The sequence below is a fragment of the Pongo abelii genome, chromosome 6 (genome assembly GCF_028885655.2).
Source record: "Pongo abelii isolate AG06213 chromosome 6, NHGRI_mPonAbe1-v2.0_pri, whole genome shotgun sequence".
Lineage (NCBI taxonomy): Eukaryota > Metazoa > Chordata > Mammalia > Primates > Hominidae > Pongo > Pongo abelii.
In genome coordinates this window covers 128,646,125-128,665,960 of record NC_071991.2, presented here as the reverse complement: position 1 = coordinate 128,665,960, position 19,836 = coordinate 128,646,125, and the positions used below count along the sequence as shown (strand labels likewise).

At 35.7% G+C, this 19,836-nt stretch overlaps 1 protein-coding gene across 3 annotated transcripts in view; it reads right to left on the bottom strand.

Annotated features, from left to right (window-relative positions):
• Positions 1-19,836, bottom strand: part of MKLN1 (muskelin 1) — a 382,321-nt gene that overhangs the window by 144,121 nt on the left and 218,364 nt on the right. The window contains 1 exon segment of one of the 3 annotated variants that reach the window (NM_001132120.1): positions 19,651-19,767. The exons of 1 other annotated variant lie outside the window; for it this stretch is intronic. In NM_001132120.1, the coding sequence (NP_001125592.1) occupies positions 19,651-19,748 (98 nt within the window). In that variant the 5' untranslated portion in view covers positions 19,749-19,767. 3 annotated transcript variants of the gene reach the window in all.

Below are 19,836 nucleotides of genomic sequence, written 5' to 3'. Positions count from 1 at the left end.
CAGCTTCTCTAGCACCAGGTTCCTGCATCTGAATGCAGACTAATTATGGATATTTTTGCACTTACTCTCTTGACAATGAGCAAGGCTGTTCAAACTAATGACTTCAACTGAGCCTTTCTTTAGCTCAGATAAATTTTCCTCTATTTTTTTCCTTTCATTTCTATTTTGTTTCTAATGTCTTTCTAGGCCTATTATTATGTAGAAGGTGCAGGGCTGCTATATATAATTATGCAGGTTGCACCGTGCACTAGAAGATCCCACTGAAGAGTGAAAGGTGAAATTCAGCCTGTGTCCCACCCATCAAGTCCTGTATCCCAGTCAAAGAGCATCATCTGCTCATTAAGCCATGTGTCCTGAAGGCGAGAAGGTGGACCTTCTGGATCAAGGCTAGCCTCTATTTCAATTTTTCATTAATATTTTCCTTATCTTTTTGCTTTTCTTTTAGATTCCAAGTCTTTTTTCTATCTATGCATGTAACTACAGAATAAATATATGTGTATATGTAATTATAGAAAAACAATCACTTTTGTGGGATCTTCATCATAGTCTAGTACTTTGGGCCTAGGCCCAAAATAATAGATTATTTTATAACCTAGGAGCATCAGAATTTTTAAAAGATTCACAAGTAATTCGAAAGTGCAAACTGCTGTCAGTTAATGGTGCACAAGCTTTTCTGCTCAAGTACCCTCTAAATTAATTTTGAAAATCTATGCACATCTTCAACATTTTTAAGTCGTAAAATGTTTCATACCTTATAACTGTTGCAAAGGTTGTGATTTCCAGTGTACTTTAAATATTGTTTTTTGGTTTTTTTTTTGAGACTGAGTCTCGCTCTGTTGCCAGGCTGGAGTGTAGTGGTGCGATCTCGGCTCACTGCAACCTCCGTCTCCCGGATTCAAGGAATTCTCCTACCTCAGCCTCCCGAGTAGCTGGGATTACAGGTGTGCACCATCACGCCCAGCTAACTTTTATATTTTTAGCAGAGACAGGTTTCACCATGTTGGCCAGGCTGGTCTCGAACTCCTGGCCTCAAGTGATCCACCTGCCTTGGCCTCCCAAAGTGCTGGGATTACAAGCATGAGCCACCACACCCGCCCTAATATTGTTAATTTTTAATAAAGTTGTTATATGTGTTCTTTTAAAAGTATCAATAGAATAAAAATACCATCATCTATTTTTTAAGTGAACAGCCTCTTCTTATACAGTCAAAAGTTTATATTATCTTGGTTTCTCCTTAAACTTCCCCCACAGAATTTTACAAAATGTAAAATGTAATTTTACTTATATGCTGGAAGGTCTTTCATTTTTCACTCCATATGACTTCTGAGAAAATGCCACGTGAATTGAGATTAAACTTTTTTTGTTTTTGATCATGAGATTCCAAGTGATTTCTAAAATTTCTTCTGGATGTTATTATCAATTTCATAAGTATACTATTGACCAAAACAATATAAATATATTAAAAACTTTGACAGATGATGATTAAATATAAAGGTATTAGATATGATTCTCAAAGACACATGTACTTTCAAAACAATTATCTCATGTATATATGAATAAATATCACTGCTAGAATAAAACGGGATTCAACATCAACTCTATACTTATTTTTAAATTTTTTTTTTTTTGAGACACAGTCTCGCTCTGTCACCCAGGCTGGAGTGCAGTGGCATGAACATAGCTCACTGCAGCCTTGAATTCCTGGGCTCAAGTGATCCTCAAACCTCAGCCTCTCAAGTAGCTAGAACTACAGGAGCACAACACCACACCCGACTAATTTAATGTTTTGTACAGAAGAGGTCTCGCTATGTTACCCAAGCTATTCTCCAACTCCTGGACTCTATGATCCTCCCTTGCTCACATAAATAAATATAAGGGAACCGAAGGAATTTGTTACTACAGTTTGAGAATCTGAAAACCCAAAATCAGAAATGTTCCAAAATCTGAAAACTTTTTGAGTTCTGACATGACACTGCAAGGAAATGCTCATGGGAGCATTTCAGATTTCAAATTTCACATTAGGGATGCTCAACTGCTAAGTATATATTAACATAATGCAAATATTCCAAAATCGTAAAAATTCCAAAATCCAAAACACTTCTGGCCTTAAGCATTTCAAGTAAGGGATACTCAACCTGGACTGTTCCTGTACTACTAATTTTTTTACCACCTTCCAAATTATATGCCAAAAATCGCATAACGAGCTATCATTAAAAATATTTATGATCTATCAGTCCAGGTGCGGTGGCTCACGCCTGTAATCCCAGCACTTTGGGAGGCCCAAGATGGGTGGATCGCCTGAGGTCAGGAGTTCGAGACCAGCCCGGCCAAATGGTAAAACCCTGTCTCTACTAAAAATACAAAAAAAAATTAGCCAGGTGTAGTGGCGCGTGCCTGTAATCCCAGCTACTGGGGAGGCCAAGGCAGGAGAATCGCTTGAACCCAGGAGGTGGAGGCTGCAGTGGGCCAAGATGGCACCACTGTACTCCAGCCTGGGCAACAGAGCAAGATCTGGCTCAAAAAAAAAAAATTATTTACGATTCATCAACTGACAAATTGATTAGGTCCTCCTTTTATTTTGTTTAAAAGAATTGAGAACCACCTTTTTTGAATTTAACAACCAGCAATGACAATACTGCTGGTGAATAGACCACACTTTTGAGGAGCAAGGGCATAAGCCACAGGCAAGTTCTTAGGCAGATCAATTTTAGGAAAGAATACACAAGAACAGTAAGGCTTAGGAAACTGAGTATTTTAAAACTATTTTTGCCCACGTACCCAGTGGAAGGTCTACATGTAATCCCAGGGATAAGCATGGCTGAATTTCAAATTCAGCATGGCTGAATTTGACGATACTCAAAATTAGCTACTAAAAACTGAAATTGCTGAGTCATAAGAGTACTTAAAATTTTTAATTTTAAACCATAGACAACTTTATTCACATCACTTTTCTATTAAAAAATCCTTTGATGGCTCCTCACTTTAAAAAAACAAAAAGAAATTCACTAACATGGGACATAGGATCCTATATAATTTGTGTTTATAAGCAAAGCAATTCACACAAACACAACAATTCTCTATTTTTTCTTAGTTAAAAGCAGTATTTATTATTTGCTAAAATGAGATAATATTTAACACTTCAGGCAATACCCAAAGAAAAGGCACTTAAAAAATAAAAATCACCCCAATTACTACAACCCAGAGATAATCACTTAATATTTTGGTAAATATCCTTGCAATCTTTTCTATATACACAGGCATACAAATCATGTGTGTGTGTTTTTAAAATATAAATTGAATCAAACCATTTTAAAATCAGGGTTTTTTTGCTGTTTTCTCTTTTACATGCCATTGTATCTGAAGCATTTTCTCTATATCATTAAAAAAATATTCTAAAACGTACATGTGGCAACCCAATATCCATCCCATCATAATTCAAGGATATATCAAAAGACTGTCTCATTAAATCCAATAAATCTTAGGGCAACACATCTCTATCAACAGCATTAGATATCTGCCAGAAGATTAATTTGCAATTCACACATTCTCAGATTTATACAAAAATAAGTGCTGCCCTGTATGCCCCGGAAAAGCAGGTTAGAATACCATAAAAAAATCAAGATATCTTTATTTCCTCAAAAGAGTAAAATAAAATTCAAAGAGTTCTATTTTCAATATATTTAAATTTTTTACAGAGAGTAGTACATCCCCTAAATGCATTTGTGATAAGTGCTTATTATCTTCTGATATGCAGAATCATAAAGAAACTATAAATAAACAGAAGGGAATTCACTGACAAATAAGGAGGAGAATAAATGTTAATTATGCAGAGAGGAAAGTGGCAAGTGACTTTGGAACAGTATCAGCCAAGCTACCTTCAATAAATACAATACTGTAACTATAAAATAAATCTTAACAAAAACTGAAAAGACTTACTAAAAGCATTAAAAAGGGTGAATGTGGAAAGAAATAAGGATAAGAATACCACTTCATATACACAAAGTCTAAGAAAGAAGTACATGATCAAGGACCCAGCCCATTAAGTGTCTTGTATAAACTTTAGAGAAAAGTCTGCCTCCAAGCATCTTTCTGGTTATGATATGCTACACTAGTCAATTTCCTAAATTGGAGCTGATGAATATGCACATGGGTAAGGATAAATTCCTACATTCAAGAAATGCAAAAAAATGGCAAAAGAAATTAAATCAGTACCCAAGCTCATCTTCCTCTTTCAAAGTCTCCCCTCAAGCCTTACCCAACAGTGGAAGCGCAATTATCTGAATTTCAGTTCTGCAGCATTTACTGCTTTTGTCACTTACTCATACTTAGCCTTTGCTACCTCCTATTGAACCATGTATGGACAGTGTATCACCAGAGATTCTCTCTTCTACCTTCTAATAGATTAGGCTATTATCTGGAATCAGTAAGCACCTAATAATCTGTTTATGGTAAAAATAGGAATTTGAAAAGCCATAATACCACTATACAGCAATAAAAATATACATTTTTTAAAAAGGTTTGTCTTTAACCTGTCACCCATCATAGCATTTTAGGTTGTAGAAAACAGAGATCTCCATAGATGCCAAAGACTTAAACTTTCAGACCTAGATGTATGAATCTTCCAATCATCTGAAATTCTAAGCTCTGGAAGAAACTATTTTGTTAAACTAGAAGTTATTTTCAGCTTTTCAAAAATCTATGTCTCTCACTTCCCAGTCATCAATGCTGAAAGAAACAAAGAGAAAAAGATTAATTTGTTTTAAAAAAAAACCTGTCTTCTTTTGTATAAGGAAAGAATTCATAAACAAGTTTCACTGCTTCCAAAAATATCTCCCATTTGATATTTCATATATAAACAAACGATATAAATTTTAGGAAAAAACACTGACTTTCAACTATTGTCCCCAGCACAAACTGCTTAGCTAAGTATTATATGTGTACCTATGTGTGTACATGTCTGTACATTGATAGGTAAGTATCTTCAAATATGAAGGCAGGGAGCTAATTCATGTATTCTCAAGAAAAATAAGGAAGATAAAGGACTAGCTAAACTGTCACAGAAAATTCTCAAAGTAATACATTTGAAGTCAAGCAATTTGCTATCTAATCCCAAATGATCACTTTCCTTACAGGGCTTCAATTCATATGCATTAAACAGTTTCTTGACACTACATAATAACAGAAAAAAAATCAACAAAAAATCTGGCAGTTTCTCCAATAACTAAATCATAGTTAGCAAATGACCCAGAAATTCCACTGCTGGACATATACCCAAGAAATGAAAACATGTTCACAAAAAACTTGTATGAATGTTTATTATAGCAGCATTATTCGTAATAGCCAATAAGTGGGTATAATCCAAATGTCTATCAACTAATGCAGGGATCCCAAACCCCCAGGCCACAGACCAGTACCGGTTCCTGTAAGGAACTGAGATGCACAGCAGGAGGTGAGTGGCGGTGGGTTAGCAAGCCTTACTGCCTGAGCTCTGCCTCCTGTCAGATCAGCATAGGCATTAGATTCTCATAGGAGCACCAACCTACTATGAACTGCACATGCAAGGGATCTAGGTTGGGTGCTCCTTACGAGAATCATTGCTGTTGTTGCTGTTTTGGTTTTGTTCCTTATAAGAATCTAATGCCTGATGATCTGAAATGGAACAATTTCATCCTGAAACCATCCTCCCCCATCACCCCCATCCGTGGAAAAACTGCCTTGGTGCCAAAAAGGTTGGGGACCACTGAACTAATGAATGGCTAAACATAATGTGGTATATCGATATAATAGAATACTTACTAGCCATAAGAAGGATGTAGTACTGATACATGATACAATATAAACTTTGAAAACAATATCCTAAATGGAAGCCAATCACAAAAGGCCATATATTATATGATTCCATTTATAGAAAATGTCTGAAATAGGCAAATCTATACACACCAGAAGTAGTTTAGTGGTTGCTCAGGGATGGAAGAATAAGTGGATAGTAGCCAAAGGCTACAATTTTCCTTTTGAGATTATGAAAAAGTTCTAAAATTGACTGCAATGACGGTCACATCTGTGAATGTACAAAAAATCCATGAATCAAATACCCTAAAGTAGAAGAACTGTATGGTACATAAATTACATCTCAAAAACACTGTTACATAAAAAAAAAAAAAAAAAATCAACCAACAAATAATTATGTTCAAAGAATTAGAGGAAATGATCCCTATCTTAAAATTAATCAAAATACTGATACTCAAAAACTATTAAAAACTATTAGGCAACTCAGATTCTATAATAAACTGCACTCTATAAATTTTTCAAGGTCTCATTAAAAATATTACCTATAAAATCATAAATAACTTCATAATAAAAATATTTTAAAACTCAAAGATTTAAATAAAAAGCTTTCTATTGTTACAAGTCTTTCCAAATATAATACCTCCACCCTAGATATAACCAATTTCACTTAAAACACTCTCAGATTTTGCTGAAACTCATTGAAAAAAATACAGAATGTCACTAATGTGACATTCTGAATATAGGCCAATATGACTCCTTACAGTCCTAAACCAAAACTGCACTAAAAAGAGAAAATTAATCAAAATGGCTAGTTAATTCACTCATTTACTCATTTAATAAATATTATGCTTTGACTACAAGGATGATGGAGGAAAATTCCATACATTCTATGGAGTTTTTGGTGTAGTTGGGAAGATAGCTATTAATCAAGTAATTATACATTTTAATACATAATTACAGGAAGCCAGGCACAGTGGCTCACGCCTGTAATCCCAGCACTTTGGGAGGCCAAGGCAGGTGGATCACCTGAGGTCAGGAGTTTGAGACCAGCCTGGCCAACACGATGAAACTCCGCCTCTACTAAAAATACAAAAATTAGCCAGGTGTGGTGGTGCGCACCTGTAGTCCCAGCTACTTGGGAGGCTAAGGCAGGAAAATTGCTTGAACCTGGGAGGCAGAGGTTGTAGTAAGCCAAGATCGCACCACTGCACTCCAGCCTGGGTGACAAAGCGAGACTCCATCTCAAAAAAAAGCCGTAATTACAAACTGTAAAAAATGATAGATAGGTACACATTGCTATGAAAGCATTTAAAGGCCAGGGGAATAGGTGCCAGATCAATGGGGAAAGGGAGGTCAGGCAGGATTTCCTGAGAAAGTGACATTTTAGCTGATAGCTCAAGAATAAACAGGAGTTAGATTTTATGACTTTTCTGATGGAACTTCTTAATCAAAAGGGAAAAGGGAAGAAAGAGAACAGTGACAGGAAGGGAAAAGAAACATATCCAGGGTTGTTTAAAGTAGCTTATTATAGCATTTCTATGTATATAAGACAACTTCCTTAACAACAAATACATAGGTGATATTGGCCATAATAAATATTAGTCATACTAAAAAAAAAAGTAGGAATATTTTTAAAGTATTAAATACTAACATTTGCAAAACCAAAGTTTACACCAAACCCAATTATCTTCCTTCTAAACCTACATCTTCACATAAATATAAGATTCCATAAAAGTTCTAACAAAAAGGTAGATAATTTAAAAATCCTATTATGTGAAAGGAAATACTACACTTATGGAAAGATTAAACTCTCAATTTTTTTTTCTTTTTTTGAGACTGAGTCTCGCTCTGTCACCCAGGCTGGAGTACAGTGGCACGATCTCAGCTCACGGCAACCTCCACCTCCTGGGTTCAAGCAATTCTCGTGCCTCAGCCTCCCAAATAGCTGGGAGCACAGGCATGCACCAACACGTCCTGCTAATTTTTGTATTTTTAGTAGAGACGGGGTTTCACTATGTTGGCCAGGCTGAATTCCTGACCTCAAGTGATCCACCCACTTCGGCCTCCCAAAGTGCTGGGATTACAGGCATGAGCCACTGCACCCGACCAACTCTCAATTTCTTAACCTTATAAACAAGTAAGTCTCAAAAGAAATGTGCAAATCACCAACAAAACCAAAAATAAAATCTCATTTTAACTCTTAATAAGCATTTAAAACAACTGCTTAACAATCACTTCTCAGTCTTTTGGCTAAGAACAAGAATAAAACAACTGCTAACAAATCATGTTACAGTCAGTTGACCCTTGAACAATGTGGGGCCTAGGGGCACCAACTCCCATGCAGTTGAAAAAGCCATGTATGACTTTTGACTCCCATAAAACTTAACTGCTAATAGCTTACTGTTGACCAGAAGCCTTATCAATAACATGAACAGCCAATTAACACATATTTCATGTGTTACGTGTATGACATACTATATTCTTACAATAAGCTAGAGAAAGGAAAATGTTATTAAGAAAATTATAAGGAAGAGAAAAAATATTTACTATTCATTAAATGGAAGTGGATCATCATAAAGGTCTTCATCGTTGTCATCTTCATGTTGAATAGGCTGAGGAGGAGAAAGAGAAGGGATCGACCTTTCTGTCTCAAGGTGGCAGAAGCAGAAGAAAATCACGTATAAGTAGACCTGCAAATTCAAATCCATGTTGTTCAAGGGTCAACTGTATTTAAGTTCCACAATTCTTTCCCATCAGATAGCAAGAATAAGCAGTTAATGAAGGAAAACACTTAGCAAGAGACCAAAGAACTCTGGGGACCAAATCTTACGTTATTACATTAATATAACCATGAGAAACTCACAGGCCTACAAGTTATAACACTCTATTCCAAAAGAACTAAACACAGAAAGATTTCTGCTTTTGAATATGACGGAATAGTCTGTAGCAGATCAACACTCCCTCTTAAACTAGAAAAACTGTATTAAATAGGGAGAAAGTTCTTAAAATATCAGAGACTTTCTGAGGTAGCTAAGACTTGAGGTGGTAAGAAACTCACTGAAGGGTATCTCACATTCTGTGCAGCTTTCCCTTTCAAGACATGTCACCTATTTCTTTAATGGCACAGGCCAAAGGGCTGAGAAGCCAAAAAATGACAGCCACTAGGAGGCAGAGAAGTCAGCAAAGCTTTTGGCAATTTCATGGGAGTAGGGGGACAAAACTTGGTAGCTAAGTCTTGAGGAGTCAAGATCCCCTAGTGAAAGAAGGCACAGAAGAACAAATGTGACACTCAGTACTGATTTTCCTCTTAAGGGATTTGTCAGCTTTTAAACTGCACATAGCAAAAGGCTAAAAAGCCAGCAGAAAGCAATTAAAAACGAAGACGGAGCTTTTAAAACTCTCATGGGTCTGGAAAGAAAAAAAGCCAGAGAAGCCCTAAAAATACCCAATCTCTTAATTGAGGTCTCTAGGGGGCTACCAAGTTGGAAGCAAACTACAGGTAGAACAAGGTTTATAAGGCTGAAAACCCAACCTCAAGTCAGCTCAGTCCTTGACAGTTGCAGTGATCTCTATCTGCCTGCAAGAAGATGGGTGAATCTGAAGACATGTGAATCCTATCTGGGGAAATGTATCATTATAAATACAAAATTTGTATCTAAAATTCTGCATATAATGTCTGGCACTCAATCAAAAAATTGCGTAATAATAATTATTACTATTATGTTATTATCCACATATAATAATTTATATAATATACAATAGAATATATAATTAACATACATTAATATACAAATATATTAACTATTATTATTATTTGGCCTAACAAGATGCAAAATCAAAAGGAAAAAGATGATGGAAATAGGCCTATAGGTGATACAGATATTGGAGTTTTCAGACACAGACTTTAAAGCAATTTGATTAATATGCTCAAAAAATACATGACAAGAGATTTTCACATAATCAGAATCTATCTTAAAAAGAGAGAATCAAATAAAAATTCTAAAACTAAAAAATACTATAACTAAAATTAAGAATAGATGGGGTTAAAAAGCAAATTGGACATAGTTAAATTCAGAATAAGTGAACTGAAATACAGTCAAGTAAAAACCATCCAGAATGGAGTAAGAGGAGGAAAAAAATTATAAAAATAACAGAAGAGAGCAGGAGACATATGGGGGATAAAAAGTATAATAAAGATTTCATTGGAGTCACAGAGCAAAGGAGACAAAAATGGGGCAGAAACAATATTTTTAAAAAGTCAAAATTTTTTCACAACTGATCAGTCATACTACAAATTCAAGAGGTGCCAGAAACTCCAAACAGGGTACAAACAAAACCATTCTTAGGTACATCACTGAAAAGCTGTTTAAATTTAAAGAAAAAGAGAATGACAAAAAGAAAGGCAGCTGAACAAGAAAGTCATACTGCCTTCCAAGAAGCAACAATAAGTCTGACAGCTGATTTTGCAACAGAAACAATGGAAGCTAGAAGACAATGAACTGAGATCTTTAAAGTGCTTCAAGAAAATAACAGCTAATAACGTAGAATTGTACAGTCGTTTAATATATTCTTCAAAGATGAAAATAAATAAATTTCAAACGAGCAAAAACTGAGAATTCAGTACCACCAAACTCCCTAAAAGGAGTTCTTCAGACAGAGGAAAATTAATCTCAGATGGAAGCATGTAAATACAAAAGGAAATAAAGAACAATGGAAAGGGTAAATATTAACTGTACAAAACAACAGTCTCTGGATTTAAATGTAGACGTGAAATGCATGACAATGACAACATAAAAGCAGGAGAGTGATAAATGCTATTAAAGTTTTCTAGGGTCCTAACAATGTCTGCGATGTTGTTTTTCAAAATCCTAATGAATATGCAACTCTAATGTACCACAAGAATGCTTATGGTAATCTAGCATAACCACCAAAAGAACAGTAACAGAATATATAACTAACAAGCTAACAAAGGGAGGACTAAAATAATATGTTTTAAAAAACTTGATTAATCCAAAAGAAGGCAACAATGGAGAGAAAACAGAATATAGAACAAGTAGGACAAACAGAAAACAATAAAATGATAGACATAAACCCAAATTTATCAATAATTATATTTAGTGTTAATGAGCTAAATATACCTCAGATTTAATTAAAAACAGGCAAACAAAAATCTGTTTATTCTTAACAAGAAACAGACCTCAAATATAAAGCTACAGGAGCATTAAAAGCAAAAAGGACAGAGAAAGTTATACCATGCAAGCAAACAGTAGCCAAAACAAAGCAGGTGTAGCTATACTAAGAAGACTTTGAGGCGAGAGACAAGTGTTACTAGAGATAAAAAGGGACATGTTATAATGATAAAGAGCCAATGTACTAGAAAGATGTTTGTATGTGCCTAGTAATATGACTTCAAAATACATAAAGCATACAGTTTAGTTCTTTATAGAACTAAAAGGAGAAATACACAAATCCACAATCACAGTGGACACATTTAACACTTAACCTCAAGACACCTCTCTCTGTAATGAATAGAAAAAAAGGCAAAAAAAAAAAAAAATTCGGTAAGGATAGAGAAGATTTGAACAACACAGTAACACAATTTACAAACTTGAACTTAACAAAGTACATAGAAGACAGCAGTTAACAGCAGAATGCATAGTCTTTTCAAGGGTACGTAAACATTTATAAAAATGCTGAGCCATAAAATAAGTATCAATAAAGGTCTGAAACTATTCAGAGTGTGTTCTCTAATCATAGTGAAATTAAGAAATTAGTAACAGAAAGATAACTAGCAAATCCCCAAATGTTCAAAAAGTAAGCAATACATTTGTTAAAAAAAAAAAAAAAAAAAAAAACCTACGGGTCAAAGAATAAGCCAAAATAAAATTTGAAAAACATTTTTGCATAAATGATAACAAACATGTAACATACCAAAACTTGTGGGATACAGCTAAAATGTGTTGAGAGGAAACCCTACAGTCTTAGGACTAAACATAGCCTAGTTTTCCAATTATTATTAACAACCAATTCAAAATATAAGTTATGTTAGAGTACTTCAATCTAATTAGCTGCCATTCAACAAATTTTAAGGACAGATTTATATTAGACTACTTAAATTATTACTAGATAATGACTATGATATTTCCTTTCTCTTTGTATACTTTTTTAAACATGGATTAATCTTAATAAGTAACATTTCATCATAAGCAAAACCCATTAAACAAACAATATCTTTGTTTATCTACAGTATAAATATACATACACAGTATTCTACAGAATGTTACTTTGACTTCACGGATTTTTACAAATATTCATAACCAAGTCATGAAGTTCTCATTAAACAACAACAAAAAAATTTTCTAACTGAAACATCTCCCCAATGTGCAAAGATGTTAAAAAATATTTTCTTCAAAAGTCCCCCATATTAATACATTTTAATACTGCTGGACTTCTCAGAGCTTTATCTGACCACCCCTTAATAAGCAACAATCTACAGAACCAGCCATTCACAAAACAAGCCCTGGGAAATCGGTAGTAGAGAAGATAACCGGATCAACTATCCTAAGATTGAACCTATAAAGACCTAGAAATTTTATAAATTTTCTACTCTCTTGTCCCTTATCAGAGATTTCTGACAAATGATATTATAAACAAACAGTAATTAGGTATCTCTAAATTCTCAACTGTACATTCTTTGAAACATTTTATACATATTAAAATGTCTATAAATAGCTGTATCTCTAAAATTAAAGTCTAGAAAATCTTTCATATTTCCCAAAACGATTTTTGAATGACTGAAATACAGCAAACTCATTGCCACAAGTGGCTGAAATGTATCTTATCTACATGTAAAACATCACAAAGTCTTTGTATCAGGCCAAAAATCATTTATTAAAAATCTATTTAAATATTTACCTAAAAGTTAATGCAAATAATAGAATCATTTACCCATCTGCCCAAAAAATTGTACATAAACCTCTCAACATTTGATCAAGATAAAAAGTATTTCTACACAAGAAACTGATGCTCAGAAAAGAATCATAACTTGCCAAAAGTCACAAATATCTAATTCTAGGAATCAGCTCTGTAGACTCAAATTCTCGTCCTGAGTACATTTCTTCCATCTTGAGTGTTTTTATTTTTCTGAAGTTCTAAGAGTCCCAGACTGAAAAACACAGAACTTTCAGTGGCCAGTAAGGTTCCCAAGCAAGGCCAGTGTCCTTAGTTTAAGATAGGGAGAAAAGGAAGAAAAGGAAGGGCATAATAGTATCCAGTCTCCTGGGAGTTGCATGCCTCCAAACTAGTGGTTCACAAATTCTGGGTTGCAGGAGCCTACAGAATTATTGTAACAAGACCTCAAATCCATTTGCACAACCACCATTATCTGTACACCAAATACACAATAAATATATTCTATTTTTCAACTATATGTGATTAATAAAATCAAAATTCACTTAAAAGCTAAAGTAAAGGGATAGAGGAGGAAGAAACAAAAAAGTTACTGGGAGCATTATCACTTTTGAACTATATAAGCATCCTCTAGACATCTCTACGGACCTGTCTCTGATTTAAATACGTTTTCTTCCAAATTACCAAGGATAATGCCAAAATGAACTCAGAGTAGTCTACACAGATAGAAGGAAAATAAACTGATATCTTTAATCCAGCAACTCAACATCTAGGAATTTATCACCAATGAGTTCAAAATTTTTTTCCAGGCTAGGCGCGGTGGCTGTAATCCCAACACTTTGATAGGCCGAGGTGGGCGAATCACCTGAGGTCAGGAGTTCGAGACCAGCCTGACCAACATGGAGAAACCCCGTCTCTACTAAAAATACAAAAAATTAGCTGGGTATGGTGGCACATGCCTGTAATCCCAGCTACTTGGGAGGCTGAGGTAGGAGAATTGCCTGAACCCGGGAGGCGGAGGTTGCAGTGAGCCGAGACTGCGCCATTGCACTCCAGCCTGGGCAACAAGAGCGAAACTCCATCTCAAAAAAAAAAAAAATTTCTGTAAAGCAAAACTACCTCATGACTCATAATGGTCAAACAACAAGAAACACAAATGAAAATAAAATAAAACCACAAAACCTAAATGTCTAATAACAGGGGACCAATTAAACAAAATGACATAAAGTCATTACATGGAATATAATGTATCCATAATAAATAAATTTTGGCTGGGCACAGTGGCTCACACCTACAATCCCAGCACTTTGGGGCACTGAGGTGGGAGGATCACTTGAGCCCAGGAGCTGGAGACCAGTCTGGGCAACATAGTGGGACTCCATCTCTACAAAAAATTTAAAAAATTAGCCAGGCATGGTTGGCTGGGCATGGTGGCTCATGCCTGTAATCCCAGCACTCAGGGAGGCCAAAGCAGGTGGATCATTTGAGGTCAGGAGTTCAAGACCAGCCTGGCCAACATGGTGAAACCCTGTCTCTACCAAAAATACAAAAATTAACCAGACGTGGTGGTGCACGCCTGTAATACCAGCTACTCAGGAGGCTGAGGCACGAGAACTGCTTGAACCCAGGAGGCAGAGTTTGCAGTGAGCCAAGATGGTGCCACTAAATTCCAGTCTGGGTGACAGAGCGAGACTCCATCTAAAAAAAAAAAAAATTAGCCAGGCGTGATGGCATGTGCCTGTAGTCCCAACTACTTGAGAAACTGAGGCTGGAGGATCGCTTGAGCCCAGGAGGTCGAGGCTGCAGTGAACTATGATCATGCCACTGTACTCCAGCAAGGGTGACACAGCAAGATCCTGTCCCTTTAAAAAAAAAAAAATACAATATAGAAGAATATTTAATAACATAAGGAAGTATTTACTATATGTTAAGGAGAAAAAAGCAAATACAGAACAGCAAACAGAGGACAACAGTAAATTGAAAAATACATACACCTACAGTAAAAGATCTGGAATGATAATAAACGGTATTTAAAGGGTGACTAGTAATCTTTAGGTAGTGATATCAAGGGTTATTTAAATTTTGTTTCTGTGGGTCCATATTTTACAAATATTCCATAATAAACATAGAGCATTTTTTACATCAAAATATATATTAAAATATATATTAAAATATATATTAAAATATATAAAATATATATTAAAATATATAAATATATATTAAAATATATATTATATTATATATATTTTAATATATATTTTTATATATTTATATATTTTAATATATTTATATATGTATATATTTTATATATTTATATATATTTTATATATATTTATATATTTATATATTTTTATATATATTTATATATTTATATATTTTTATATATAATATATATAAAATATATATTAAAAATATATAAAATATATAAATATATAAAATATATTTTAATATATATTATATAAAAAGTCTTTTTTTTTCTTTCTTAGACATGGGGTGTTGACGAGATGCTGTCTTTTTCTTTTATAGAGACAAAAAGGAAAGAAAAGAATATATATATACATTTATGTATTTTTAACATAATAATATCTAACTATGCATATATATTTTATGTAATAAAAACATATAAATATTTATATGTATTTTTTCTTTTGTAGAGATGGGGTATGTTTCCCAGGCTGGTCTCAAACTCCTGGTCTCAAGTGATGGTCCTGCCTCAGCCTCCCAAAGTGCTAGGATTACAGGCATGAGCCACCGTGCCTAGCCTATATTCATTTTTAAATGTGAAATTTTAAAATTAGTTTTGAAAAGAGTTGAAATAAATTCACCTTCTATTCTAGTTGTCAAATCATAACACTTGTACTCTGAACCATGAATCAATCACATGTTGACACAAGGTACTATTTTAAGCACTATTTGATTTTAAGTAATAAGACTAACAGGAAAAAGGTAAACTACACTTAAAAATCTATCAGATTTTATAATCTAAATTATCTAAGTCATTCAATAATATGTAAACAAGATAAGAATCATTCTATACCAATGAAATTACCTAATTTATAAAAAATACTTTCAAAGTTTCTCCCAGTTCTCATATGAGTATACTAAAATCTTAAACATCAAGATAAAATCTATTTTTCCCTCTCTTGCTGTTCTAACCTTAGAGCACTTCTTACCTGTAATCTCAATTAGACATATACAATAGCCATGTATAATAATGAACAGCTTTCGTAACAGAAGTCAAAAGGCCCAAGATGAGAACCTTATCACCTACATTTTCTTCCTCCTCATCATTATTATTATTGCAGATGGGGTCCCACTGTGTTGCCCATGCTGGTCTCAAACTCCTGGGCACAAGTGATCCTCCTGCCTTGGCCTCCCAAAGTGCAGGGATTACAGGTGTGAGCCACCTTGCCCTGCCCCTCTTACATTTTCAAGTCTTAGACCTGGGCAAGTTAACTTACCTCCCTGAATCTCACTTTTCCTAACTCTAAAATAGAATAATAATATTTATCTCATAGGGTTTTTGTGAAGACTATATCAAAGAACACATGCCAAATGCTCAGTACAGTGCCTGAAGAATAGAAGGTACTCAATGTGGTTACTGTTATTAAAGTCACAATGCAATAGTTTTTAAGTCAGAAAACCTGGCAAGCCTCTGGAAAACTATATGACCCTGGGCAAGCTACTTACCCTGTATGGACCTCAGGTTCATCCTCTGCAAAACATATATATATATATATATATATATATATATACATACATACATATAATACCTATCTTACAGGTATGTGCCAAGAATTAAACAAAACTGTATACAAAAAGCATCCTGCATATATTAGGTGCTCAATAAATTGTAACTAACATCATTAGTAGGTACAAAAATAAACATTTGAGTACAGGGATTAGCAGTTTACAAAATATTTTTATGTATAAGAGTATATGTAATTCTATGAATTATTAAATAAGTGTATTTAATTATTAAATTAGGTGTAAATTTCAGAAAAAAGTAAAATACAGGCAATCTCTAAGCACACAAAAATAAAAGGCCTTTTTTCAGTCTCAAAGTAAAAATGTGTTCCCTATAACTGAATCTGCTTTAACATTTTTAAAGTCCAAATAAATTAAAAAGAGTTGAAAGGGGAAATATTTGTTTTTTCTGCCTCTGTAAGAAGGGGAAAAAAATTCTAAGTCCTTAGAAAGAAAATAGAGATAAAATTGTTCAATTTTTTTAATGACTTCACATTTCTTTACACAACTAAAATGTAAGTGCCTTTAATACAAGAGCTCTTTTAAAGTTCTGATTTCCTGTACTATATATACCTTTGTGCAGAGGCAGTAAAACACTATAGTTAAAGACCACAGACTGTGGAGCCTGACTACCTTGATTCAAATTCTGGCTCCATCTAGCTGTGTGACCTTAGGCAAGTTTAAACTTCTCCCTACCTGCTTCCAACATCTGGCAAATGGAGATTCCTCTTGGGATTGCGGTAAGGATTAAATGAGTTGATACACTTAAAAATGTTCACAAGACAGCCTAGCAAATGGACGGCACATCATAAATGTTTACCATTTTTGTTACTGATTTATTACTGCCACCTCGAAATGCTTAGATCTATGTCAACAAATATTTGCCACTTTGTGGACAATTTCAACAAATGTCTTTAACCTAAAATGAGACCTGTTTAAGAAGTACCTTAATATGGTTTCCGCTGTCAGTAAAGATACAGCAATTGCTGCTAGAGGGGATTTTAGGGCAAAGGTAAGTAAAGTCGACCCCTTTCTTACATCTTCTGTCACACAGAGGAGTAATATCTTTGCTTGCTTATAGAATTTCAGAGCCAAGAGTTTTATAATTTAGGTATGGCACACACCAACCCAGCAGACACAATATTCTCCAACTCAAGCTCCATAATACTCAACTATACCCCTTCAAAGAAAAAAGCTTACTCTTCTAATACTTTACTTTAAATACAAATTATACTGCATTTGTCAACAGAATGTCATAAGGATTAAATAAGATATAGTAAGTGGAAGTGTATGAAAGTTACATATGTATTAAATACTATTTTATGTATGTACTTGAGAAAATTGCAGCAATGTATTTCTCCAATCTCAAATTGTTGCTTTCTAACTCCAAAACTAGTGTTCTGCCCACTGCAAACCAGGGGCCACAGTAACAAGACACAAAAGATTAAAGTTGCCATCCCACTAAATCATTTCCTGCTTGAAATGTACTTTCTTAAAATGTCTATACAAAAGATAACGCGGATGGTACTTGTGTTATCCAAGCCTCAGGCCTACATCAAAAATTTAAGGAGTGACATCCTGGAAATAGGCTAATTCAAGACCAGAAAAATGTCTCTACAGTTAGATCAAACAATGCCACACCAATTCCCAACTGTCCGTAATCCTAGCCTGGGTATAGAAAAAAGCTGAATAACTTCAGATCCAAGAACATGATAACCCAGAATATCAGAGGTCAAGTACATAGGGCCACATTTCAACTCCAACTACATGGCTGGAATGTTTACCTGGCTCACTCTCAAATTGAAAGTTGGGTTTCAGCATCAATCAGGGATATGGTCATGAATAGGCTATGCAGGCCAGATCAAACCACAGGTCACTTGGCACCCTTCATTGGGCCAGATCCTACTGAATGCCAACCCTTGACCTGGTGAATAAAATGGGAGGCTGGCAGTCATGACAGATTGTTGCAGTTGCAGCTCCATTTTCAGATTCTTCATTGATATAACCAGTGAAATCAAATTTGGATAAATGTGAGGAATTTCTCAAATATAGGTGGAAAACTTAAACTTGAGTATGCTTCACAGATCTAGTCACTTTTTTGTTTAGTAAAATATTCAGTAAAATATATTATTCATTAATTTGTTTTGCTCATAAAATCGTTTCGGTCCTGTGAGATGGTTAGAGGGACAACTAGCACTTTTCTTCAGGACCTGCACAGATCTTAAGCCTTTACTAAGCCAGTTCCTCCACTAGCATGTAAAATTGTAGTTAGATCTGCTCCTCCTTTCAAAGATAAGCCAAAGATAAATAAGATACTATGTAAGAGTATTTTCAGCATTTCAGAAGGAATTTGCTAGAGAAAACAACAACAACAAAAACCTAACTATGCAACTGAACTCTTTTTTAACACCTAAATCAGGGATCAAGACAAAGCCGGTGTTGAAAATCAAATTCATTAAAGCCAGATTTTTCTATGTTTGAGTTTCCGGATTGGGAAACGGGTCTGTGTCTATACAAACCCATCTTCTAATGAGCCGTAATAATGAAATTCTTCGGTAACGTCCCTCCTTCCCACTCCCTATCTTTTTCAGAACTTCCAGGCATTAAAGACAACGTCTGCCAATCCTACAACTTCTCCCCGCCTGCTAGGATTCAGATGGATTCCACAACTTTTCAGCGTTCCGTGACTTTTAACACTACTCTAGAGCTAATCACTTTTAATGACCCCACACTGGAATAGACACTCCTCGGCTTTACACTTTGTCCCGGCAGCAATCGACTGAACTGTCCCCCGACGCCGACCACCTCGGACGACCTCAGACTGTCGGGGTAGTTTGCCCGCGGGCCGGGCCCCGCAAGCTCCGATTCCTGCCCCACCTCCCAGAGCCGCCCGCCCCCCAAGCCCTCCTCAACCTAAACCCCCAAATCCTAAGGGCAGAACCACTGGGCTTCCGGTTCTCCTGAGCGCGCCCCGGATCCGCCACACACCTCGCCCCTTCTCCCTGGGCTCGCTCTCAGGACCCTAACCCCTTCCCGAGCGGGGCCAAGCAACGCTCTCAGCAGCTGAACTAAGACTCCGGAGGCCGCACGTCCCCCTCAGCAGGCCCCGCCTGGGCCTCTCGGCTCGGCTGCCCTCCATTGCACCCCTGGCCCAACCGTGCTGACACGGAAGAGTGGGGCAGCACGAGCTCAGGGCCCGGCACTTACTCGGGAAGGTAGGTGGAGGAAAAAGAGCTCCACTTGTGTAGCGCGTAGGGGAGAAGCCGGCACTCCGGCGCCGCAGCGACAGCTCCGCCAGCCGCCATCTTGTCAGCACCGTAGCGGCCGCCACCGACCGCTGGCAGCGAACGGGAGGAGGGGAGGGGGCGTGGCCTGCTCTTAAAGGTGCCGCCG